The sequence below is a fragment of the Bos grunniens genome, chromosome 15, assembly GCF_055505025.1.
Source record: "Bos grunniens cultivar Pamir isolate PY7600 chromosome 15, Bosgru_T2T1.0, whole genome shotgun sequence".
NCBI lineage: Eukaryota > Metazoa > Chordata > Mammalia > Artiodactyla > Bovidae > Bos > Bos grunniens.
Window position 1 is genome coordinate 6,870,795 of NC_141179.1, and position 25,949 is coordinate 6,896,743.

The window sequence follows — 25,949 nt, forward strand, 5'->3', positions numbered from 1 at the left end:
GAGAAGACTCCTGAGAGTCCCTTGGACTGCAAGGAGATCAGTCCTGGGTGTTCTTTGGAAGGAATGATGCTAAAGCTGAAACTCCAATACTTTGGCCACCTCATGTGAAGAGTTGACTCATTGGAAAAGACTCTGACGCTGGGAGGGATTGGGGGCAGGAGGAAAAGGGGACGACAGAGGATGAGATGGCTGGATGGCATTACCAACTCTATGGACGTGAGTTTGAGTGAACTGCGGGAGATGGTGATGGACAGGGAGGCCTGGCATGCTGTGATTCATGGGGTCACAAAAAGTCCGACACGACTGAGCGACTGAACTGAACTGAACTGAATGCATATATATGGAATCTAGAAAAATGGTACTGAAGAATTTATTTACAGGGCAGCAATGGAGAAACAGACATAGAGGATAGACTTATGGACATGGGGAAAGGTGAGGAGAGGGTGAGATGTATGGAAAGAGTAACATGGAAACTTACATTCATATGTAAGATAGACAGCCAATGGGAATTTGCTCAGGAAACTCAAACAGGGGCTCTGTATCAACCTAAAGGGGTGGATGGGGAGGGAGATGGAGGGGAGGCTCATAAGGGAGGGGATATATGTATACCTATGGCTGATTCATGTTGAGGTTTGACAGAGAACAACAAAATTCTGTAAAGCAATTATCCTTCATTAAAAAAAAAGAAAAAAGAACTCCTAAGGTCTCTTCCAATTGATGGTAGTATGAGTTCTCCTTCCAACTCTTTCACTTACCAGCTATGAGACCTTGGGTAATATACTAAACCTCTCTAAACCACTTCTTTCATCTTTAAAAAACAAGAACAGTATCTACTTAATACTTGTTGAGCACTCCAGGCATCTTACAGATCAGCTCTTTAAATCCTCACTGCAATCCCATGAGAAACATCTCATGGGAGATGAGATGTTAATCTCATCACGGGACATGAGATGTAATATAGCAACAGGTATATTATCCCCTGTTCTTGCCTGGAGAATCCCAGGGACGGGGGAGCCTCGTGAGCTGCCATCTATGGGGTCGCACAGAGTCGGACATGACTGAAGCGACTTAGCAGCAGCAGGGGCTATAGTTGGAGAAGGCAGTGGCACCCCACTCCAGTACTCTTGCCTGGAAAATCCCAAGGACGGAGGGGCTTGGTGGGCTGTAGTCCATGGGGTCACTAAGAGTCGGACACAACTGAGCGACTTCACTTTCACTTTTCACTTTCATGCATTGGAGAAGGAAATGGCAACCCACTCCAGTGTTCTTGCCTGGAGAATCCCAGGGACAGGGGAGCCTGGTGGGCTGCCGTCTATGGGGTCGCACAGAGTCGGACACGACTGAAGCGACTTAGCAGCAGCAGCATATTATCCCCATTCCACACAGATGCACTCAGAGGCACAGAGGTGTTAACTAATTTGTCCAAGATTACTCAGCTATAATTTGAACCCCAAATTTGCACTATCAGTCCCTGTGTTATATACTGTTTTTAAGTTACAGTGATTCTCTAATGAGATAATGTGCACAGACACTTAGTACATGCAAGTTCAATACATGTCAATTATTATTATTAAGATTCTAATGTCCATATTTGTACCTTTTTAAAATGCTCTTTCCAAACTTGAAATCATCTAGAAAATAATTGCCTTGCTTCATCATTCAGAAAATAATTGCAAGTCCCATCTCCTACATACATCTTTTTTAACTGAGTTGATCGCTCTCTAAAACTTCCCTTTGATATCTAAAGGAGTGCAGAATTTGGCCCATGATTCTACACCAATGATTATCCCTTAATACTTTATCAACAGTGATAATTATGGAGGAAGAAATTCCCTCTCATATCCCAACCTTGCTCATAGAAAGTCATTCATTCACTCATTCAGTAAGGGCCTATTCTATGTCAGGCTCTGAGTTAGGTGCTAGACATGTACGGCAAACAAAACACATGGTTCCTTTTCTCATGGAAATTTTTACAATAAACATGACAGTACACAAAAAATGTATAAATACAAATTGTGATTCAGATTCAGATTCAGATCAGTCACTCAGTCGTGTCCGACTCTGCGACCCCATGAATCGCAGCACGCCAGGCCTCCCTGTCCATCACCAACTCCCAGAGTTCACTCAAACGTCCATGGAGTCAGTGATGCCATCCAGCCATCTCATCCTGTCGTCCCCTTCTCCTCTTGCCCCCAATCCCTCCCAGCATCAGAGTCTTTTTCAATGAGTCAACTCTTTGCAATTGTGATCAATTTCATTAAAAAAAAAAAAAAAAGAGGCCTTTGGAAAGACAGTTTCAGTTCAGTTCAGTCACTTAGTCGTGAGACAGTTTAAGGGATATAATTTAGCTCTAAGGAGTAAGAGAAGGCCTCTCTGAAGAAGTAACATCTAAGCTAAGACTTGAAGAACGAGTAAAAATTTTTCAGGGAAAGAGCAAATGAAAAAACAGTCCAGTCAAAGACCCTGAAGCAAAAGAGCCTGCCATGTTTAGAAACTGAAGAAAACCAAAGTAGCTGAGCTATAGTGAGCAAGAAGAAAGTGGCAGAAAATGAGGTTAAAAACTGTACAGGGCCAGGTGAGACTCTGATGAAGAGCAGGTATATTGTGCAACGTGGAAAAAAAAAAATACCTATTACTCTATTTACATAGTACATACTCGGGAAATTGGACCTTGCTCATCTCTTCTTGACTAGAAGTGTGGGGATTGGCATAGTTTTAAAAAGAATGAGCAATCCTGACCTACTATTTCAAGGGTACTAGTGTTGCCTGGAAAATCCCATGGACGGAGGAGCCTGGAAGGCTGCAGTCCATGGGGTCGCTGAGGGTCGGACATGACTGAGCAACTTCACTTTTCACTTTCATGCACTGGAGAAGGAAATGGCAACTCATTCCAGTGTTCTTGCCTGGAGAATCCCAGGGACGGGGGAGCCTGGTGGGCTGCCGTCTATGGGATCGCACAGAGTCCGACACGACTGAAGCGACTTAGCAACAGTGTTGCTTCTACAGTGAATCCCTTAAACAACCCATCGTTTTGCCTAGAACTTACACAGCAAACATCCACACTGTCTACTATCATGTGCAAGCCATCAAAACACGGTAAAGATGGTTGAATAACATTGCCTATGATCACAAAGGCATTTTACAGGCTAATAGTACCAAGTAACACAAGGAAATGAAAAAAAGAATGGACGGAAGTTCAATGAGCATAATCTAAATAAGAAACTAAGCCCACTGCAAATTCTGAATTATAACACTTAGTATATATTGTATATTGAGATTTAAATTATCTACTCAGTTACAAGAATTGTAAGGCCAGGTTGGGTGAGGGGTGAAGATGGAGGGAACCAAATGAATGAATGAATGTCAAGCACCTAAAAACGTGCCTGATGCCTGACATGGCATCTGAAAGTGAAACTACCATTATTATTATCTATAGTGACTAACAGGGTAATAACAAAATATCTGAATAAATAATCTGGGTATGTTAGCTATATACTATATAGCTATATATATACTACCAAAATGAGAAATGAACAAGACTTTCACAGTGGATATGGGCAAGTTCAAATATTAAGTGTAGCATGCAATAAGAACTAGATATAAACATAGTTGCTGTCAGAAGGGTATATACTATCTAAATGTTTCTCTTAAAAGGCTGAGTTGGACCATAAAGAAGGCTGAGGGCTGAACACTTGATGCTTTCGAACTGTAGTGCTGGAGAAGACTCTTGAGAGTCCCTTGGACTGCAAGATCAAACCAGTCAATCCTAAAGGAAATCAATCCTGAATAATCGCTGGAAGGACTGAAGCTGAGGCTGAAGCTCCAATACTTTGGCCACCTGATGCAAAGACCCGATTCACTGGAAAAGACCCTGATGCTGGGAAAGAGTGAGGGCAAGAGGAGAAGGGGGCAACAGAGGATGAGATGGTTGAATAGCATCAACAGCTCAGTGGACATGAGTTTGAGCAAGCTGCAGGAGACAGTGAAGGACAGGTCAGCCTGCGGTGCTGCAGTCCACGGGATCGCAAAGAGCTGGACACGACTGAGCAACTGAATAACACAAATCATCTAAGCAATAATCCAACTGATTCAGCCTTGCACCCCTGCAGGACACTGTGGTTACCATGTGGCTAGCCAACTAAATATTCGAACAAAGAGGCAAAATCAGTGGCATCACATGCAGCCTCCCAGCAACAGCCTGAAGAGATGGAATCTCCCCTCTTACTTGGTTCCTAAGCTTTCTTTTTATGGAACTCTAGCAGCCATTTAGAACTAATTTAGATTATTGGCTTTTTTGCTTGTCTCTCCAGACTATTCCCAACTACAGCTTCACTTCTGGTTTTAAAGCCCTAAAAACTCTACAGGAAACAAAGGCTAGAGAATTATGAATTGGACACGCTGAGTACCAAAAAGTAATGCAAAGGAGGAAATCTTTCTGCACTGGCAGAGCGGAACAAATTGACTTACAAGCTGTTCATTCCAAACACTGCTAATCAGTGTACTTTTCAAATCCCAGAATTAATACCAAAGTGGTGAGAATAAAACTAGGGGCCTTTCCTGATAGGCAGGACAGGCATGAGACTTCCTGAATAAATCAACAGACAAATGAATAAACAAATTTAATGGGAGGATATTTGATTTTGACTCAGACATCCTATAAAATCCTATAGATTAAAGCCAGCTGTGGTTGACCACTGTGCTCTACAAGTATAAGTGAAGAAGCATCTTACAGAAAGGGATCTAAAGCAGAGTTCAACATTCAAAAAGTCTTAGGGAGGTACAGAAGGAGTGTGGGAGTCAGTACACTATCTGATATCATAGAAATGAAGGTATCAAGAACAACAGTAATTTTGATTGCTTTATTAAAATGTTCCTCATAGAATTCTTTACAAAAACATTATGTCCTAAAAAAGTCACTCAACAAATATCAAGACCTTCTATGTATAGGACACTGATGGAAAAAGCAAAGGAATCTGTGTTCCTGATCCTTAATACAACTCAAAAATATGCAAAATTCAGAAAGGTCAGTTCAAAAGCTTAAATTTTCCATCACTTACAATTTCAATAATGCTGAAATTTTAATTTAGTATTGTGCTTATAGTGCTATCCCTATATTTTGTTCATAAGAACAAAAGCCCATCATTCCCTGCTATATAAAATATTCATGTTCATATTTTAGAGATATATTTATATAAATATATTTATATAAAACAAAATCTTCTGAGTTGCAAATAAATAAAAACATCTTAAAGAAACCAAAACACTATCAAAGTTAAAATTATAATACATTTCATCCATTAATTCTAGTATAAGTTTAGACAGAGTTTTAGATCTTCTTCACGAAAGAAATGTACGAACTGTACCCTTGATTGTACCTCTACAAATAGGGCATTTTCTTAGAGAAGGGGCACAGTCTTTGCAAACTACTAGATGACCACAAGGAATGAACACTATGGACACTTCTTTGTCCATACACACTTTACACGTTCTTTCTTCTTGTAGTCTCCTCAACTGTTCTTCCACTGGTAAATCTAAGAAGAGAGAAAAAATGTTAATAAAAGGCAATTTCCTGCTTCTCCTCCAATGAAAAGCCAAGAAAATAAAAAACAATGTTTTCTTCTGGTTTAAATCATTAATATTTTACCTGAAACATTTTCTGTAGGAATGTATTTTATGTCTTGTTGCACTAAGGGAGCAAAAGCAAAAGCATTACTATTACAAATAAGGTTAACAATATTTAGTCACAGAATATATATTTTTAAACTAACAGTTTGGACTCTGCCCAAACACTATAAATAATTTTCAAAATGTCAAGGCAACAAAAGCCTTCTATCTTTTTGTACAAGTATTAGTTTACAAATTAGGTTGAATTATTTTCAATAATCACAAATTATTAATATGAGCATATTTTTCAATTGACCTAGAAAGTTTCAAAAGTAATTTTTCAGCACTCACCAAATAAACGCTTGTATAACATGGGATCAATTTCTTGTAGAGAGTTTTTGAATATGGTGGCTGCAAAATTTCCTTTCACTAAAATAGTATCAATCAGTTCTCTTGCTTGTAAAGATGTTTGTGTTTTCTGTTTAATAACATCATGTTCTTGTTCACTAATCACCCTGGCAGTTAGGAGACTATCCAGAATTGGAAGCACACAAGTCAGATGTTGAAAAAGTGCCATTCTATTCTTCCGGATTAATGACAGGTCATCTTTATAGAAAAGAACACAAACATAATCACATTCAAACTCTGTCTGCAAACTTCCTTCCACATATACACATATAACTGAATGAAAACAACCATAATTCAGTATCAGCACTGAAGTTGATTGCTAGCTTGGCAGTACCAAAGTAGAAAATAACTCTATTTATAATAAGAACTAATGCTGAGCACTGTGGTAGGCACTTCACATGTATTAACTTATTTCATCTTTACAACAGCCCAGCTCAGTCAGTAAAGAATCTGCCTGCAATGCAGAAGACCCTGGTTTGATTCCTGGGTTGGGAAGATCCCCTGGAGAAGGGAACAGATACCCACTCCAGTATTCTGGCCTGAAGAATTCCATAGACTATATAGTCCATGGAGTTGCAAAGAGTCAGACAGGACTCAGCGACTTTCACTTTCACTAGTGTCCTTATTTAGTAGATAAGAAAACAGAGGCACAATGAGGTAAGTAAACTGCTCAAGTACATAAAACTAGCAAAAGTCAAACTGAGGCAATTTGGTGTCATAATCTCTGCTTTCAACAATTCTGCAATATTGCTAATCCTTTAACCAAATAAACCTTAGAGCCAAATGAAATTGAAATTTCAATCCAATCTAGTCCAAGTGGAAAAGGCAAAATCAAGAGAATTAAAAATGACAGATTTTTTCTTAAATTATCAGTCACCCATAAAACTTCTTTAAAATTCCATTTAATTATTATTTCCCCAAATTATACATGGTATCACCATTAGCTCAATATTTTATAACAATGGGGAAAAGGCACTAACAACATTTTGAAAAAGAAATCCTACTTGTCACACCTTCCTGTGCTATAGGATCACTATATTCTCCTTAAAAATCTAGATTTTGTATCTACTAGTAAAATATTTTATATTTGAAACTCTGCAATTGCATTATCTTTATGGAATATGACTTATGAATCTAGGTTTGTTAATTAACTATCATATAGTTTTACCATGATCCATTAAGCTTTACTATAAAATAAAAAGAGAAGTTGAGTTGTCTAAAGAAAGATTATTTGAGTGGAGATGATTGATATATTTTAGAAACTCTGACTCTATCAAATAGGAACGTGAATAAAACCATTTAACAAGGAACACCATTTAACTAGTGCCTAGTCAGATGGTCCAGGCTCAAGATACGCATTTCAAAGAGGATTGAAGCTCTGAAAATAAAAGAGAAAACGAACAGGACAGTGTCTGGGTAAAAAGTCAATGTTTCACACATACCTGCTGAACAAATGAACGATCAGGGTTAGGCAATTTAAAGAGCAGTTGGAACAAAGAAATTTGAAGTAGATTACAGCAGAGGGATGGAAGAATCAGAATTTACCATATTGTTAAGTAATTTATTATAAAGAAGTAGCGATATATTAGAAAATTAAAGTATAATTTTATATTGAAGTATATCCATTTTAAAGTTTTTTATTTTTCTAATTACATTTTACTTAAACTAATAAGTTCTCTGAAATTCTTCAGATTTCCAAAATTAGACTGCTACTGACTGAGGAAAATAGTCTCACTTCAAAGTCATAGGCTATATTATAGCTTATAAGAAAGTAAAGACTTGAATACACCTTTGAAACATACTATTCTTTTATTCTGGAAAAAAATATCCTAAGTTGCCTCTTTAAGTGCACATTTGTAAAGAAATCACCCACCTACCATTCTCGGAAACTAGAAATTAATTAGTAACACAAATGTAAGAATTTTAATTGTCATTCAAAAAATATTTCTTGGGCACAGACTGTGCAGACACATGAAAGTTATCTTATACCATTTGTTGACTTGGAGTTATCTCTGGAAACCATTGATTTCTCTTTTTTTGAAGAAAAATAAGTATTTTATAGCTGGATGGCTTTAGACTTCAAAGAGTTTTTAAACAGTTATGGAGATGAGTGTTCTCTTCTTTAAGCAGTTGTTCACTGACAACCAGTGGTAAGAATGTGACAACTACAGGAAGGACACGCAGTCTTATCTTCCCTTTAAAATGAAAAAGAACTTGGCAAGGCTGGGCAAACTTGGACTATATGCTGTATTGGTGACATGTACAACTGAATAAGTAAGTCACACTTTGGTAAATAGAGGATGCTGTATCATCATGATCTGATATGTCAGTCTGGGTTGGCCAGGGGTAGATTTATCCAGGAATGGAGTGGACAATCTCACAGTCAACTATCCTGGGAAGAAAGAGGTCTCAGATGGCCATGGACAAGGGAAGGGGTGCAAACCTTTCTCATTCTGGGCTTTGTGGCTATTTGGGGGCCTCCTGAGAAATCTGTACACAGGTCAAGAAGCAACAGTTAGAACTGGACATGGAACAACAGATTGGATCCAAACTGGGAAAGGAGTATGTCAAGGCTGTATATTGTCACCCTGCTTATTTAACTTATATGCAGAGTACATCATGAGAAATGCTGGACTGGATGAAGCACAAGCTGGAATCAAGATTGCTGGGAGAAATATCAATAGCCTCAGATATGCAGATGACACCACCCTTATGGCAGAAAGTGAAGAACTAAAGAGCCTTTTGATGAAAGTGAAAGGAGAGTGAAAAAGGTGGCTTAAAACTCAACATTCAGGAAACTAAGATCATGGCATCTGGTCCCATCACTTCATGACAAATAGATGGGGAAACAATAGAAAGAGTGACAGACTTTATTTTGGGGGGCTCCAAAATCACTGCAGATGGTGATTGCAGCCATGAAATTAAAAGATGCTTGCTCCTTGGAAGAAAAGCTATGACCAACCTAGCCAGCATATTAAAAAGCTGACATTACTGTGCCAACAAAGGTCCGTCTAGTCAAACCTATGGTTTTTCCAGTCGTCATGTATGGATGTGAGAGTTGGACTATAAGCTGAGCGCTGAAGAACTGATGCTTTTGAACTGTGGTGTTGGAGAAGACTCCTGAGAGTCCCTTGGACTGCAAGGAGATCCAACCAGTCCATCCTAAAGGAAGTCAGTCCTGAATATTTATTGGAAGGACTGATGCTGAAGCTGAAACTCCAATCCTTTGGCCACCTGATGAGAAGAACTGACTCATTTGAAAGGACCCTGATGCTGGGAAAGATTGAAGGTGGGAGGAGAAGGGGACGACAGAGGATGAGATGGGTGGATGGCATCACTAACTCAATGGAATTGAGTTTGAGTAAGCTCCGGGAGTTGGTGAAGGACAGGGAAGCCTGGCATGCTGCAGTCCATGGGGTCGCAAAGAGTTGGACATGACTAAGTGACTGAACTGAACTGAACTGAGCCTTGCTTGGGACTTTCCTAGTCATTTGTGTAAACTGGTCAGAGCCACACAGAGATCAATCAGGAGCTAGGTAGAGAGATTCATGAGGATGGGTTTAGGAGCACCAAGAGAGCACACATACAGTTATGGCTGTCAATTGCCATGTGTGATATAATGTCCTTCCGTGATCCCTAAATCTCCAATAAGAGCTTGTTAACAGTTGTAGTCTGTTTTCAGCTGTGTTGAAAGGACTCTTGGATCTGGTCCATGCTTGAGAAAGAGTGGCCAAGGAGGGATCAACATTTCTCTTTGTCCAGGCCAAAGTGATGATGGAAGCAGAGCAACCAGATGAGAATGAACATGCTGAGAGGAGAGTTTTCTGAAGGGCAACAGAGCAGAGCTAACAAGACGACATGGCTAGCATGGAAGGTCACAGGCAACTTGTCTTGAAAGAACGTGAAACAGTATCCCAGCACTCTTTTAAATAATAGAAAGACACTCCAAAGGGGAACTCATATCTTGTGTGAGCAATAGGAAACTTAATGATAATTTGTATATTACTTTATAGTCACAGGTTGAGACACACTGTTATGCTACTATTAATAGTTGTCCCTGATCCCACCCCAATTTACAGCGAAGAGGAGTGAGCAACTAGTCCGAGATCAAAAATGTGCCATGGGCTTCCCTGGTGGTCCAGTGGTTAAGAATCCACCTTGTAATGCAGAGGACACTGGTTGAATCCCTGGTCTGGGAAGACTGAATGTGCCAAGGAGCAACTAAGCCTGTACACCACAACTACTAAGCATGCACTCTAAAGCTTGAGAGCTGCAACTGCTGAAGCTCGAGTCCACAGAGTCCATGCTCCACAACCGGAGAAGGCACTGCAACAATAAGCCAGGCAGCACAACTAGAGAAGCCCACGTGCAGCAAGGAAGACCCAACTGCAGCCAAAAATTTAAAAAAAAAAAAATTTTTTTTAATGTGCCATGAATAATTATATACACAATCAATTATTCAGAGTAAACACAGAAATTAAGCAAAGGCAGGAAAATTTGCTTTCACTCAATATATACGATTTCAATTTACTAATAAGCAATCAAATATAGTTTAATGTGAAGAAAGTTTTCAGAATTCAAATGTAGAAGACTGAACATAAAATCCAATTGGATTAATGAGTATATTTTCAATAACATATACAGTGGCATCCTTATGGAAATAGAGACTGTAAATAAATATGTATACCTGATTCTTTTTCCTCAGTTGCTCTTTCTTTCTCCTCTTCCCTTATTTCATCTTCTGCATTAAGTAAATCTAATACAAGATCACTGATGGTTTTATAATTCTCTCCAGTCATTAGGATTTTACTCTGAACAGTCTGCTTTACCAGCCTTCTACTAAAGCCCATTTCCAAAGCAGCTTTAACCACAGGTGTATTCATCATGACTGAATCTTCTGAATGGTTTTCTCCAGGTCCAAAATGAATAACTATACAAAATAAGGAATTTAACACATTATGGGAGAGTTTGTATATTTTCTAAATTGTGATTTATTTATTTATTTTTCTTTCTTTATTTTTTTTAAATTTTATTTTTAAACTTTACAATATTGTATTAGTTTTGCCAAATATCGAAATGAATCTGCCACAGGTATACCTGTGTTCCCCATCCTGAACCCTCCTCCCTCCTCCCTCCCCATACCCTCCCTCTGGGTCGTCCCAGTGCACCAGCCCCAAGCATCCAGTATCGTGCATCGAACCTGGACTGGGACTCGTTTCATACATGATATTATACATGTTTCAATGTCATTCTCCCAAATCTCCCCACCCTCTCCCTCTCCCACAGAGTCCATAAGACTGATCTATACATCAGTGTCTCTTTTGCTGTCTCGTACACAGGGTTATTGTTACCATCTTTCTAAATTCCATATATATGCGTTAGTATACTGTATTGGTGTTTTTCTTTCTGGCTTACTTCACTCTGTATAATAGGTTCCAGTTTCATCCATCTCATTAGAACTGATTCAAATGTATTCTTTTTAATGGCTGAGTAATACTCCATTGTGTATATGTACCATAGCTTTCTTCTCCATTCATCTGCTGATGGGCATCTAGGTTGCTTCCATGTCCTGGCTATTATAAACAGTGCTGCGATGAACATTGGGCTACACGTGTCTCTTTCCCTTCTGGTTTCCTCAGTGTGTATGCCCAGCAGTGGGATTGCTGGATCATAAGGCAGTTCTATTTCCAGTTTTTTAAGGAATCTCCACACTGTTCTCCATAGTGGCTGTACTAGTTTGCATTCCCACCAACAGTGTAAGAGAGTTCCCTTTTCTCCACACCCTCTCCAGCATTTATTGCTTGTAGACTTCTGGATAGCAGCCATTCTGACTGGCGTGAAATGGTACCTCATAGTGGTTTTGATTTGCATTTCTCTGATAATGAGTGATGCTGAGCATCTTTTCATGTGTTTGTTAGCCATCTGTATGTCTTCTTTGGAGAAATGTCTTTCTATTACAATATCCAAAATATAAGGCCCAGAAAATATGCAGGTACTATTTTTGTACTACCTTTCGTAAATTTAAAATAATGGTATACATATTCAGTCACTAAAATAGGAACATGGAACATTGTATTCAGATACAAAATATCCATTATCTGGCATAACTATAAGTGGGAGAAAGAAATAGAATGTCGGTGCTGGTGGATCATCCCAACCAGTATTGAGATTCTTTTTCCCCAAGTTGAATGAACAAATGAGCTTTCTAAATTAAATTAAATATGTTTTATATAATTGTGAAATAGGCCAACTGTCATCACTCATCTCTATTCCTGCAGTGGCCTTCTACAACACTGTTCCTATCTAACTTATTCTCAGTATTGTAATCAGAATGCCTTTTTAAAAACATAAATCTGAATTTCCATAAATTCCATCAACAATTCCTTTGCCTTTAAGGTAACATTCAATTGTACCTTATAAGATCTTACACAGTCTGGACCCTAACCCCTTCAGCCTCACCACTGGCCACTTACTCAATTGTCTTCTAGACCAGAAGTCACAAACTGACAGCTGCTGGTTCAAATTCTGCCTATTGTGCTAACTACTGTTAAGCCAGCCTGCTTCATTCATTCATCTCTTCACAAATCCTACTTCTATCCATACAAAAGTTTGTTCAGTTCTTCTAATTTGCCTGTTCTCCTTTGTCACTTAAGTCTTTCACGTGCTGTTTTCTCTGCTGAGAATATTCTTTTCCTCCGTTTGGTTAACTTTTGTTCTTCTGTTTGCTTCTGTGCTAAGACAAATACTTCTTCTGGAAAGGCTTTTCTGATCCTCCAAGTCTGGACTAATGTTCCATATGTGCTCTCTGAGCCCACTTTATTTTCTGCACCATTATCCTATCTGTGCATTTTCCTGTATCCCTCAGACTAGCAGCTCATGAGAACAGGTGTTACATTTATTCTGTTCTTTGTTTCTCAGGACAGCAGAAGCACAACAAATATTTATTGAATTGAATTTAACACTAGATAATGAAGAAGGGCTTATTCAAATATTGGCTCTATCACCTTTTAGGTTAAGGTAATAGGTCACTTAACCTCTCTGAGCCTCCAAGTCCTTATTGAAAAAAATGGGAATATTATTTTCTACTCTCCATTTCATAGAAATAGTATGTATGCAATCTTATGCCATAGTGTATCTGTTCCCACACTGGTCTGAAAACTGGATGTATGCAGTTTGTTAAAACTAGAGACAGTCAAGCCCCACTTTTAGATACTACGATTCAATTCAGTAGGGTTAAAGTGAGACTAGAAATCTATATTTTTGGAGTTCCTCAGGCAATTATGATATGCACTAAGGTTTGAAAAATATCAAGTGTATTTGAAAATTCATTGTAAATTATAAATCAAAACATAAATGTATATTATGTAATTATCAGCTTTCAATCTTAACAGTATCAAATGATCCTAATATTTAAATGTAGCAGTTATTATTAGTATACATACTTGGTGACTCTGTATTTTCATCTTCTGGATTGTCTGAAGTAGATAACAGCTACAAAAAAAATGTACATAAATTAAAATGTAAATTTCATCTTATTCATTGCAATAAAAATTAATCAAAAGACTTGTTCAATTTATTGCATACTGACTTATTTATTGGGAACATGGTTTTTTATGTCAAAAGCGAATTTTATTTACATTCAACAGCAGTTCTGTAGGCCATAAACTACTAAGAATTTCTTCACATGTGTGTATGTATTAACAAATAAAACGCATTTTCATTAAGGCACAAACAGGGTTATACCTTTTCAGTGATCTACAAGACAATCATTGTTTACCTATTATCCCAAAGATCTTCCATTTTCTGGGTGTTTCTTTGGGATAAGCTGGATCGAATATTAGTTCCATTGACCATGGCTAGGAAGTGTTTGACCCTCAAGCTATTCTATAAGTTCTTATTTGCTTTTCTGGGAAGATTAGAAAAAGCAATACAATTATCTTCCTCAAATCCTTTTAAGAAAAATTTATATAGTATAGCTCATCATCATGGTGATATAGAGTGTAACTTAAATGCTACTACCTAGTCAATTTTTTCCTCAAGTAATTCAATTTATTACAACTTTATTAGAGTAATATTCAGAAACACAACTTAAATACTATTTTTCAGAAGGTTTCTAATTTTGGATCTGCTGTTATCCAAAGAATAGCACTCACTACTATTTATTGACTATGCCAATGCCTTTGACTGTGTGGATCACAATAAACTGTGGAAACTTCTGAAGGAGATGGGAATACCAGACCACCTGACCTGCCTCTTGAGAAACCTATATGCAGGTCAGGAAGCAACAGTTAGAACTGGACATAGAACAATAGACTGGTTCCAAACTGGGAAAGGAGTACGTCAAGGCTGTATATTGTCACCCTGCTTATTTAACTTCTATGCAGAGTACATCATGAGAAACGCTGGGCTGGGTGAAGCACAAGCTGGAATTAAGACTGCCAGGAGAAATATCAATAACCTCAGGTACTCAGATGACACCACCCTTATGGCAGAAAGTGAAGAACTAAAGATGAAAGTGAAAGAGTAGAGTGAAAAAGTTGACTTAAAGCTCAATATTCAGAAAACTAAGATTATGGCATCCGGTCCCATCACTTCATGGCAAATAGATGGGGAAACAGAGGAAACAGTGTCAGACTTTATTTTGGGGGGTTCCAAAATCACTGCAGATGGTGATTGTAGCCATGAAATTAAAAGACACTTACTACTTGGAAGGAAAGTTATGACCAACCTAGATAGCATATTCAAAAGCAGAGACATTACTTTGCCAACAAAGGTCCATCTAGTCAAGGCTATGGTTTTTCCAGTGGTCATGTGTGGATGTGAGAGTTGGACTGGGAAGAAAGCTGAGCACCAAAGAATTGATGCTTTTGAACTATGGTGTTGGAGAAGACTCTTGAGAGTCCCTTGGACTGCAAGGAGATTCAACCAGTCCATCCTAAAGGAGATCAGTCCTGGGTGTTCATTGGAAGGACTGATGTTGAAGCTGAAACTCCAATACTTTGGCCACCTGATGCGAAGAGCTGACCCATTTGAGAAGACCCTGATGCTGGGAAAGATTGAGGGCAGGAAGAAAAGGGGACAACAGAGGATGAGATGGTTGGATGGCATCACTGACTTAACAGACATGGGTTTGGGTAAACTCCGGGAATTCGTGATGGACTGGGAGGCCTGGTGTGCTGTGTTTCATGGGGTCACAAAGAGTTGGACACGACTGAGCGACTGAACTGAACTGAACTGAGCACTCTCTAAGATCATGCTGGGTGTTGAAAAAAAAAGTGTATTTTTAAAGTGATTCTTGTCTTTTCACTAAAATTTACTCTCTGTAATTATCAGAAAGTCAATTTAACAAATGATTTTAAAAAACTGTCCCTTACCTGTTCAAGTAGATGAGGGTAACTGGCTTGAACTCGACTAATGAACTCTTGTCCTTTAATTTGTATTAAGTACTCACACCTAAAATGTAAACAAAATTAAATCTGGTTATTTATATTTAAACAAATTTAACTCTGGTTATTTCAATCTGGCCATTTGTAGCCTGGTAAATATTTCAAATGAACATAAGCATAATTATAACCACTTGACTATTCATTTAGCATATAGGAAGTGGTAAGAGACGCTGCAGTCAAAAGCAAGATATCATCAAGAGGAGGGCTGTAATTGGTAATCAGCCAAGGCTGAGGCAGGCAGAGGTCGTGAGGCTCTCAAGTCTACTGAGAAAAGCAAGGCTGTCTCCATTCCAAGTTCCCAGCTGCTCTCTTCAACTGTTCTCTAAGATTCCTAAAAACACTCTGAACACTAATAACAAGGAAACAAGGTAGAAAGTTCCCTAATAAATGATACTGTTCATACATAAGGTATGTGTGTATGTTTAAAAGCTGAAAATACACAAAAAGAAAGAATTAGGAAGATGAGCCCATTTTCTAGTATGTCAGACATTCACAAGTTTGGCATTTCCTAGATAATATATATCCATTGTCTAATTTAAGTACAAAATGAATTCATGACTCGATCAAAGCAAAATTATCAGTTCTTTATATATTCACAAAATTACCACAATAGAAAGCTAGCAGCACATTTTAAAAACGTCTATGTTTTTTAAAGGTATTCTTTTTAATTTTTGAAATCTGAAATATTTGGGGACTGCAAAGTTGTTACAAGGGAAGACCAGTATTAAAAACATATAATGTAAACATTTGGCAATCAACATTAACAAATATTAGAAGTGTTGACCATGAAAAATATAATTAAAGGCTACTTGATTTTAATTTAAAAAGAGTGAAAACAAGCATGGAATAATCGAAAGACATGACAGCAAAATGCTATGCAGTGACCAAAACAGATGAAATGGATCTATATTTACCCTGATGACTCTGTTTCATATTGCAATCAGCCTGGTACTTCTGATCTCTTTCATCCATCTCTTTTTTTCTTTTTATCCAAAGCACTTATTATATTCCAACATGCTATATAACTTATTTATTAAGCTTGTATTAATTGTTTGATCTCTCCTGCTATAAGTTTAGCATATGAGACCAGTTTTGATTTTGTTTTGATTTTGATTTTGTTTTGATTTTGTTCAACCAAGTATATTAAATATCTACAACAGTGCCTGGTAATAGGTAATTACCTACTGAGTGTTGAATAAATGGAAATATGTTCAAGACATAATGTTGACTGAAAAGTTTCAAAATAGTACATGTATCTAATTTATATAAAATTTTATACATTTGAGATGTTTTTTGGAGGGATGTTCATGAAAATGGTAACTGTGGTCATCTTTAGGTGGCGAGATTTCTTGACATTTAAATTTTTTCTCTCTGTACTTTCCTAATAATGTGTGACTTGAGTTTATAATGAGCATGTTATTTTAATATATACATATTTATATTAATTACACACACAAAGAAATCCTGAACTATTTATCTTAAATTTCCACCAAAACTGTTTAAGCAGTTATTTTTCTAAGTAAGCCTCCCTAAATTTATTCACAAATGTATTTTTGAAACAAAGGCAGACTAAAGTAACAGTTGATTAAGTTACACACATAAAACTCATCTTACACACATGTGCATAGAAAATCTGAAAATAATTACCGTGGAAACCACTTGGCATGTTCCACCCATGGATCATCTCCAGATTCCCAACACCTCAGTCCACCATCACAGCAAAAGCATTTCACATCATCACTGTGACCTAAAATTAAATTTGGACCAAAACTTATGAATCCATATAATTCTACCACTAAAATGTATAAGATAAACATGTTGAATATTTTTTTTTATTATCAGATTAAGCTTCTTACCCACATAATAAAAACCTGCGCTTGCAAGCTGCTCAGGATGAACTGGAACACTAGAGGGCCAGCTGCAGAATGTTTTAATGCGGGCTGCATATGTCTGCATGCTCAGATTAGAAGCAGTGTACCTTGAAGTGCCTTGGAGCTGATTTCCTAAAAACGGACAGTTGGGGAAATGTCTCAGGTGTTCTGACATAGCATCATCCTTCGGTTCCCAATTGCTCAATGTTCCACCACAGGCAAAGCAAGCCACTCTATCTCCAGGTCCTATGTAATAAAAGCCTGCTTTTGCCAGGTCTGTTGGTGACAGAAAAGTCAACGGCCACATCTGGAAGGTAAGTAATCTGGCTTTTTCAGTATTCATTGCACAAGGGTAGGAACTTATCCTCAAGGCAGAAAAATCCTGATTTGGTCCAGAGTTTAAAAGATTTGATGGAAAGCTTGAATAAGAGCCACTGAAGTAGCCACTGTTTTCCAAGCTGGGAAGTAGTGAATGTGTGGAATTCGTTAATGAAGAATGAAAAGTAGGCTGAGAAGAGGCTCCTGAAACGTTAATTGAATTTAGATTCTGAACAAAGCTACAGCTAGGATACAACTTTTTATGCTTCTCAATGGGATTGTCTCCTTGTTTCCAGTTATCCAGCATCAGTCCACAACAGAAGCATTTGACTTTGTCTTTCACACCAGTGTAATAAAAACCAGCACGAGCAAGACTCCTTTCTGAGACAGGTACACCGGCGGGGAAAGTTGAGTATGTTGACATTCGGTAGAGCTCACATGAAAAGTCATACTTCAGTTCAAACATGTTGGCACTCTTCATCAAATTTGATAAGAATACGCTATTTTCTACTATATTCATAATGAAGTGGATGGGGAGGAAAAGGGACTAGTCTTTCTCTGGGGAGGTAGTTTTGTGCATGGCTTTTGATTTTTATTAATTTTAGTACTAGGTTGAACACTTAGAACAGGAAATCTTTCATTCTTTTTTCTTCTATGCATTTAGGATTACAGCATGGCAAGATTCTAAATCCTATACTGATACATTTTAAGGGACAATTATGTACAACTTGTACCTCTGCATACTCTTGATATATACAATGTAAACATGATGCTACACAGTACCTTGTGATGAAAATTAAAACCTTCATAAAAATGTAGAATGCGTTAGGTCATCAAGACGCCATTTTGTGTCAGGTGTCTCCACAAGTAGGTCACCCTCTCCACTAATATGCTTCATTGACATTCGGTCAGCCTGAAGATAAAATGTCTCACATAGTTTGTTTTGGCAGAAAGCTATCCTGCATAAGTGTCCCATATACACAAGAATATTCAAACTATACTTATTCTGATTTTTTTAAATTGTGAAATTTTGGAGCCAGGGAAAAGAAAGTGTAAAACCTACCTCAAAAGGAGAAAAGAATGGATTATTATATTTCACTGACTCTAAGGCACATGTTTCAATATCTCTGTTATGGAGAGGTATCTTACAATCAATGGCATATCACATTTTAATTAACAGGATTTTTATTTCTAGGAGGTACATAAAATAATGGCGTGCTTTACAAATGATGACATCTTAGATTCAGTGAAATATAGTATATCCTAAATCTTGCTCAAATTAATTAATTTTTCTTCCTACAACCATTTTAATGGGGAGAAGAAAAAATCCAAAATTTTCTTCCAGATGAAGAACTTAAGTAGTAACAGAATTGGCTCACAGATCTTAAGACCTGGTTTCAAGATTTATTAAATAATAATTACTTCCATAGATAGGTACCTGACTGCTGAGTCATAGTGATGCCTCTAGATCTTAGCAAATTAAACATTCCATTTCAAATAAACTATCAGAGATGGGTATATTTGCTCATTTGATCTTTTAGGCTCAGCTCCATGCTGTTGAAAGCCAACATCAAATCTCCTGATAGTGAATTTATTTTTAAAAACAGTCAAAAGTCAGAGTGCTGAGTCTCCAAGCTAAGATGGATAATAAATTTTAAACAAGCAAACAAAAAACAGATGGATTAAAAAAATTTGGTTTTGGTCAGAAACTATTTCACAGATAGTATACCTTGAACCAGAATTTATCTTGACAAAACATAATAAATTTACTTTGTCACAATCCACTTCTTTTGAACAACAGAGACCTCAAAATCCAGAATTTCTCAATTAAAACTATCTACCAGTAGGCAGGTCTACATCAATAGTATCAGTAATGACCAATAAACAAGTCATCATGGTTCTTCCAGAAGTGATTTGCAAGCATGTTTCCTGGGTCTCATATATATTGAGGCTTTTTACTACAGACTTCAATGCTTTCTTTCCAGGTGGCATCAGAAATATTAGTGATTATTTCCCTCAAAGGTGAATTATTTTGTTTAACTTCAGTATTCCTTTTATTAGTCAATAATTTTATACATTGTTATAAAATGTGTAATATTATTTGTGCTATTTTAAAATATAAAACTCTTGGTGTTATTATTGTCTCTATGTGGTGTTACGACTATCTCTGTGTTTCTTTCTGAAGTTTGTTCATTTACCAAAAAGTAACCATCCACCCATCATTCTAATTCTAATTATTCTCAGAGATAACAACCCATTTGAACAAACTACATTTTTGACTTTCAAAATATCAATAGGCTTAGAAATGGTTAATTTCTTTACCAATCATCACGTTTATCTTTCATACTTACTCTTATTTTGTTGTACCTATCAAAAAGTTTTGGTTTTGACATTTCTTTGTCACTACAGAAATCTTTTAACATGCCAAAGGTTTTATATGCATATTTCTCTAACTTAGCAGAAGGCTGAATATTAATTATTTGTTCTAGATAACTGTCATTCATTTTTAAATCTTTACCAAATACAGGTACAATTTTTTTCTATTCTACACAGCAGCCAGTAGGAAACTGCCTGGCCAACTCTGAAAAAAAGTATTTCAACAATATGTCTCGACTACAATCATTTCTTTATATCCACAAGTCAAATTCAGAATCAAACCTATTATTACTGTGTAATTATACCTCTCATAACTAGATCATATTTTTTAAATTAACATTCTTTGGATACAAAAAACTCCAGTTATCTACTTTGTTTATTCATGCACAAAACTACCTCCCTCAGATCAGACTAAGTCCCTTTTAAGAGTTTTAGGCCTCCATTTTCAGATGTTTTGCTTTATAGAAAAAACTGGAAAAAAATTTAGAAGTAGAACAGTTCCTCTCTTTTGTAAAACCTGTTTAAAAAAAAAAAAGACAGTTTTAAAAGTCAAATAATTCATAGATGTTACACTATAATCACTTTGTAAACATTTTTCCAAAACAGAGCACTAGTATTTACTGAATGTCTACCATATACAAGTTGGTGTACTAGCCACTGTAGAGGCCAAAAAATCCCAGACGAAAACCAGAGGCCTCAGATTGGTGGCCAGCAGAGGTATTATGTTTGGCTTGCACAGAATTAGACTCCAGCATTTCACTAATTTTTTAAACTTTTTATTTTTAAATTAACTTATAAAGAGAGAAAATTCATAAACATAAGAATTTTCACACATCCTATACTCAACTTCCTCCAAATTAGCATCTTATATAACCATAGTATAACTACAGAAACCAGGAAATAAACACTGAAACAGTGCTATTAATTAATCTGTATGCCTCATTTGAATTCCACCAGCCTTCCAAGTAAGATTTTTCCTGGAAAAATATCACTGTATTTTTCAATGTTTTAGTTAATTACCAACACTTTTTGTAAGTAAGAGATTTCCAGACTTCCCCAGTGGTCAAGACTCCACACTTTCACTAAATGGGACAAGGGAATTAAGATCCTGATGTTAAGTGGAGGGGCCAAAAAAAAAAGTAAGAGATTTCCCATGACATTGTAGATCCCAATGCTCTCATAAAAATATCAAAAGATGTCACTATGCCAGGAATATATTTCTGGATGGCAACAATAAGCTAGTGCTAAGCCATGGCTGCACCCTTTTGGGAGGGTACATGCACTCCCATTTGGCACTCTGATACAGAGATTCTTTTCCTTTATAGTTTAGTACAAATAATGAGTATAGTTTCCTGTGCTATACAGGAGGTCCTTGTTGATTTTATATATAGAGAGAGAGTAGTGTGTATATGTCAACCCTGCTGCTGCTGCTGCTAAGTCGCTTCAGTTGTATCTGACTCTGTGCAACCCCACAGACAGCAGGCCACCAGGCTCCTCCGTCCCTGGGATTCTCCAGGCAAGAACACTGGAGTGGGTTGCCATTTCCTTCTCCAGTGCATAAAAGTGAAAAGTGAAAGTGAAGTCGCTCAGTCATGTCCGACTCCTAGTGACTCATGGACTACAGCCTACCAGGCCCCTCCATCCATGGGATTTTCCAGGCAAAAGTACTGGAGTGGGTTGCCATTGCCTTCTCTGATCTTCCTAATTTATCCCTCGCCCTTCTTCCTTTTTGGTAGCGGTAAGTTTGTTTTCTATGCCTGGGGAAAACCACTCTCAATATGAGTAACACCAATGGCTTCTTTCCCAAAACCAGTGGAATTTTTCACACCTGACACTGGGGCCCACTTCCTCCAACAAATGTTCTAGTTCCTTGGCTTCTCTCTCGGAATTCCTCTTTCCTTTCTAGTGGTTACTTCTCAGATTGGCTCATCCCCAGTCACGCCTCTTCTCACTCTTCACTTCTAGTGGGCAACCTCCTTGATGCCAGGGATACTGGATATGTCTTCCTCTTGGACACTTAGCACATCCAAGTGATACTGGAGGTTAAGTGTGCCTTTTGTCTCTAGCTCAGTCTGTAAAGAATCAGCTTGCAATGCAGAGACCCGGGTTCCATTCCCAGCTCGGGAAGATCCCCTGGAGAAAGAAATGGCAACCCACTTCAGTATTCTTGCCTGGAGAATCCCATGGATAGAAGACCCTGGCAGGTCCATGGGGTTGCAAGAGTCGGACACCGCTTAGCAACTAAATCATCAGCCCCTAGTCTGCGGTCTCCTTCACGGCAGAACTGTGCAGCAGCTCTGTATCAATCCTCCTAGCTCCACATCCATCCCGTCTGGCAAACAATGAAGACAGTAAGAGTTTCTGTTGAGAAGTCAATGTCAGCAAACTTGACTGAGCCCCTCAAGGACCGCAGCACCCTCATTTGCATGGTATTAAGGACATCAATTTTACATTAATGACTACAAAGTCTGCTAGGTGATGGTTTAGTACAGGCTTTGGAGTCAGACATCTTGGGTTTCCAATACTCATCAGTGTCCCCGTACCAGAGGTGTGCCCTTGGGCAAGTAAACCTCCCTGAGCCCAGAGTTTCCTCATTGTCAGTGGAGATAAATATGGCAACTGCTTCGTAGGACTGTGAAAAACCTGAAAGACACATGTGAAGTCTTTTGAGAGAGTCTTTGAGTACACTAGGTCTTAGAAACACCTGTTAGCAAAAAATAATGACAAAGTTAATTTTACTGTTAGTTTAGCATCAGGTACAGAGAAGGCAGTGCACCCCACTCCAGCACTCTTGCCTGGAAACTCCCACGTACGCAGGAGCCTGGTGGGCTGCAGTCCATGGGGTCGCTAAGAGTCGGACACGACTGAGCGACTTCACTTTCACTTTTCACTTTCACGCATTGGAGAAGGAAACGGCAACCCACTCCAGTGTTCTTGCCTGGAGAATCTCAGGGACTGGGGAGCCCGGTGGGCTGATGTCTATGGGGTCGCACAGAGTCGGACACGACTGAAGCGACGCAGCAGCAGCATCAGGTAAATATCTCCAGCACTGTAATAACTAGATTAAGAGCACTACAGGATTTCCAGGCCGATTATCAGTAAAACACCAAAAATCTGCTCTTTCCGCCATCACTTGGGAACACTCCTCCGTCTGTTCATTAAAGACTCTACTAAGTCCTTACTATGGCCAAGCCATCTGGCACCGGCTGAGGCCAGTGATACCTCTTGGGCTTAGTCGCTCAGTCCAGTCGGCTCTGTGCGACCCCCATGGGCTGTGGCCAGCCAGGCTCCTCTGTCCAGGGGACTCTCCAGGCGAGAGCTCGGGAGTGGGTCGCCATGTCCTGCAGTGATACCTTTCGGCCATCCATTAAACCAACTGTCAAACACCCCCCTTCCACTGACTCACGGCAGAAGGAAAACAGGAACTGCACACCTGGCAGGAAGGAGGAAGGAAAGCGAGTGTCGGCGAAGCAGGGCCGGAGCCGGCGGCCCCCAGAGCTGGAGGGCAAGTCTGGACGGCGGAGGCGGCGGCGCGGACCGGCCTGAGGAGACCGGCCTCAGGAGCGCAGCCGCGCGGGTCAGGGCCGCCCGGGCTCGCACTCTGTTCCCGCGCCGGCTCGCGAGACCCGGGAAGAGCCCAGACCCTGGGGGTCGCGCGCACGGGCGCGCGCACGCTCACTCACCGCAGTTCTGGTCGCCCGACCGCCGCCCCGCGCCGGTGCGCGCCAGAGGGGATGTGCCGGCCGAGACCTGGCGGGCGCCACCCGTTGCCCCCGCCGTTCGGGGCGGGCCGGAGGCTCCCGCGGCCTTTTAACCGTCTTCCCCACCCCCCACCCCGGCCCGCCCCTTCCCCACCCCCTCCCCGCTCCCCGCGTCCCGCACTCCTCCCAGCGGTTTGCTTGTGAGCTGGTGCTTTCCTCTGAAGTCTTAGGGGAACTCCAGCGGTAATAACCACACACACTTCCCCTTAATCAGTGGCCTGGCAGACCCACTCGGGGATTTCCATGACCCAGAAAGCGTGACTGTTTCTTAACCGGGGCGGATCGACGTGGCATTTACTGAAATACCTTTGCTTCATTGTTCGTGGGTCAGAGGAAATCTTGATAATCTGTGAGGGGGCAAGATGATCATTGGTCAGCTTGACTGGAAAAGGTGCATCTCCCCACGTAATAAAATATTAAACTTTGTGCAAGCTTTCTGATTTGTTTTTACTTTTCTAATTGTAAAGCATGAGTGGAAATGTAGGGGTTTTGTTAAAAAATCACAAGATTCTCCTTTTCAATTTATTTTTAGTCTTTGAAAAGAGATTACCATATTAGTTTAGTGGGAAAAAAATTTTTTTTTTCTGGTTGATAAGTTGTTTTTATAACTAGGGTGGAGTTGGCTGTAAAACAAATTCCTCTTTGTAGCCTTCAGTTTCACAGGGGAGATGTCTACCATGAAAGCCTCATAAAAATCTGAAGTCAGAGTCTTACTGCACTGTCATATTTTCCTCAACATTTCCTGCCTAAGGAGTCAATTTAAACACATATCTAAAGACAGTGCATGCCAGGATAACAGATTGGGAAAGCTCACCTGATTTTCCTGCCTTCCAGTAAATTAAGAAAAAGATACCAAGCACTAACGGCAGAACTGTAATGTTACTTAGTACTTCTACTCTCCTGTAGAAACAAGGATGCAGTACAGTCAGGATGAGCAGGGGCATCTTCTGTGTTAGCTAATTTGGCTGTCCATAGCAGATTTCCAGCTGGAACTATATAAAAAAAGATTAAGTTTACTTGTGTGAAGATTTTTTCATTTTGAGCCTGCTTAGTTCAACATTTTATAAGCCATTTTCAACTCTCCTGTAAGATGGTGGAAAAAAATTTTGTGGTCTTTATATATATTTATGATCATGTCGGAGAAGGCAATGGCACCCCACTCCAGTACTCTTGCCTGGAAAATCCCATGGATGGAGGAGCCTGGTAGGCTGCAGTCCATGGGGTCGCTAAGAGTCAGACACGACTGAGCGACTTCACTTTCACTTTTCACTTTCCTGCATTGGAGAAGGAAATGGCCACCCACTCCAGTGTTCTTGCCTGGAGAATCCCAGGGACAGGGGAGCCTGGTGGGCTGCTGTCTGTGGGGTCGCACAGAGTCGGACACGACTGAAGCGACTTAGCAGCAGCAGCAGCAGCATAATCATGTACCCACCAAAATAATTTTGGAAAACTGTATTTCTCTGCACATTTTTAACTTAGCATTAAAACACAAAAGTCGTAGTTGCTAAGGAACTACTAAATCTAGACATTGATGTCTTAGGATAAGATTGATCAACAGTCTTTCAAATGTATTCAGTGGACTACAAATACCATTTGATAACCTTCATTATTAATGTATCAGTTCGTCTTTAATAATTGGAAATATTCTATCATTGCTTTTTGTCCTTGAACATTCTGCTTCCCCACAGAATTTTTGTGTTTAAAATGGACATCTTTATGATCCCTCTGGCACAAATTTCTGAAACAAACATGTATAAATTGAAATTTAACTTTTTTCCTATGATCATAGGCTGTAACTCAAAATTTTCTCCTTGACTACATTATCATTTATATTACTTTCAGTACTTATATTCAAAGTCAGTTGGTCGAAGCAATATAAACATATATGCTGATATAACAATATACTCATAAAAAATGATTCTTTTACAAATGCAATCTTAATGAGGGCTGCAGCTTATATTTGAACAATTTATTCAAGTGTGTGTTCATGAATATTACTTATTAGCAGAATATTATAGAGTTCAGCATAGATTCACTTCCTTTTTTTAATTTCCAAAGTTTATGTGTTGAAAAATCTTTTTTACATACATAGACTGGCCCCCAAAAAATGTTATATCAATTTTTTCCAAAATTTTTAACACTTGTTTTATAGCTCCAAAATTATT

The 25,949-nt window shown here is 38.8% G+C and overlaps 1 protein-coding gene across 7 annotated transcripts; it reads right to left on the reverse strand.

Annotated features, from left to right (window-relative positions):
* Window positions 1-4,845: 4,845 nt before the first annotated feature.
* Window positions 4,846-23,853, reverse strand: BIRC3 (baculoviral IAP repeat containing 3). Of its 7 annotated transcripts, none has more exons than XM_086338871.1 (10): window positions 23,707-23,824; window positions 21,852-22,156; window positions 17,315-20,540; window positions 17,106-17,205; window positions 15,387-15,465; window positions 13,455-13,503; window positions 10,700-10,942; window positions 5,956-6,210; window positions 5,645-5,686; window positions 4,846-5,531 (listed from the first exon to the last, which is right to left on the reverse strand). In XM_086338871.1, the coding sequence occupies exons 3-10, from the start codon at window positions 18,165-18,167 to the stop codon at window positions 5,338-5,340; spliced, it is 1,815 nt and encodes a 604-aa protein (XP_086194997.1). In that variant the 5' UTR covers window positions 18,168-20,540; window positions 21,852-22,156; window positions 23,707-23,824; the 3' UTR covers window positions 4,846-5,337. The 7 variants fall into 7 exon arrangements, with proteins under 7 accessions (XP_086194997.1, XP_086194994.1, XP_086194996.1 ...); XM_086338868.1 differs by lacking the exon at window positions 23,707-23,824 and adding an exon at window positions 23,457-23,632; XM_086338870.1 differs by lacking the exon at window positions 23,707-23,824 and adding an exon at window positions 23,430-23,632.
* Window positions 23,854-25,949: the final 2,096 nt, after the last annotated feature.

Excerpts from the sequence above, each read along its gene's own strand:
- BIRC3 (XM_086338866.1), bottom strand. The coding sequence starts at position 18,167 with ATGAATATAGTAGAAAATAGCGTATTCTTATCAAATTTGATGAAGAGT. Across the intron at positions 13,504-15,386 it reads ACCCTCATCTACTTGAACAG|CTGTTATCTACTTCAGACAA; the intron begins GTAAGGGACAGT and ends TTTTTTTTGTAG. Across the intron at positions 5,532-5,644 it reads TCCTACAGAAAATGTTTCAG|ATTTACCAGTGGAAGAACAG; the intron begins GTAAAATATTAA and ends CTCTCTTCTTAG.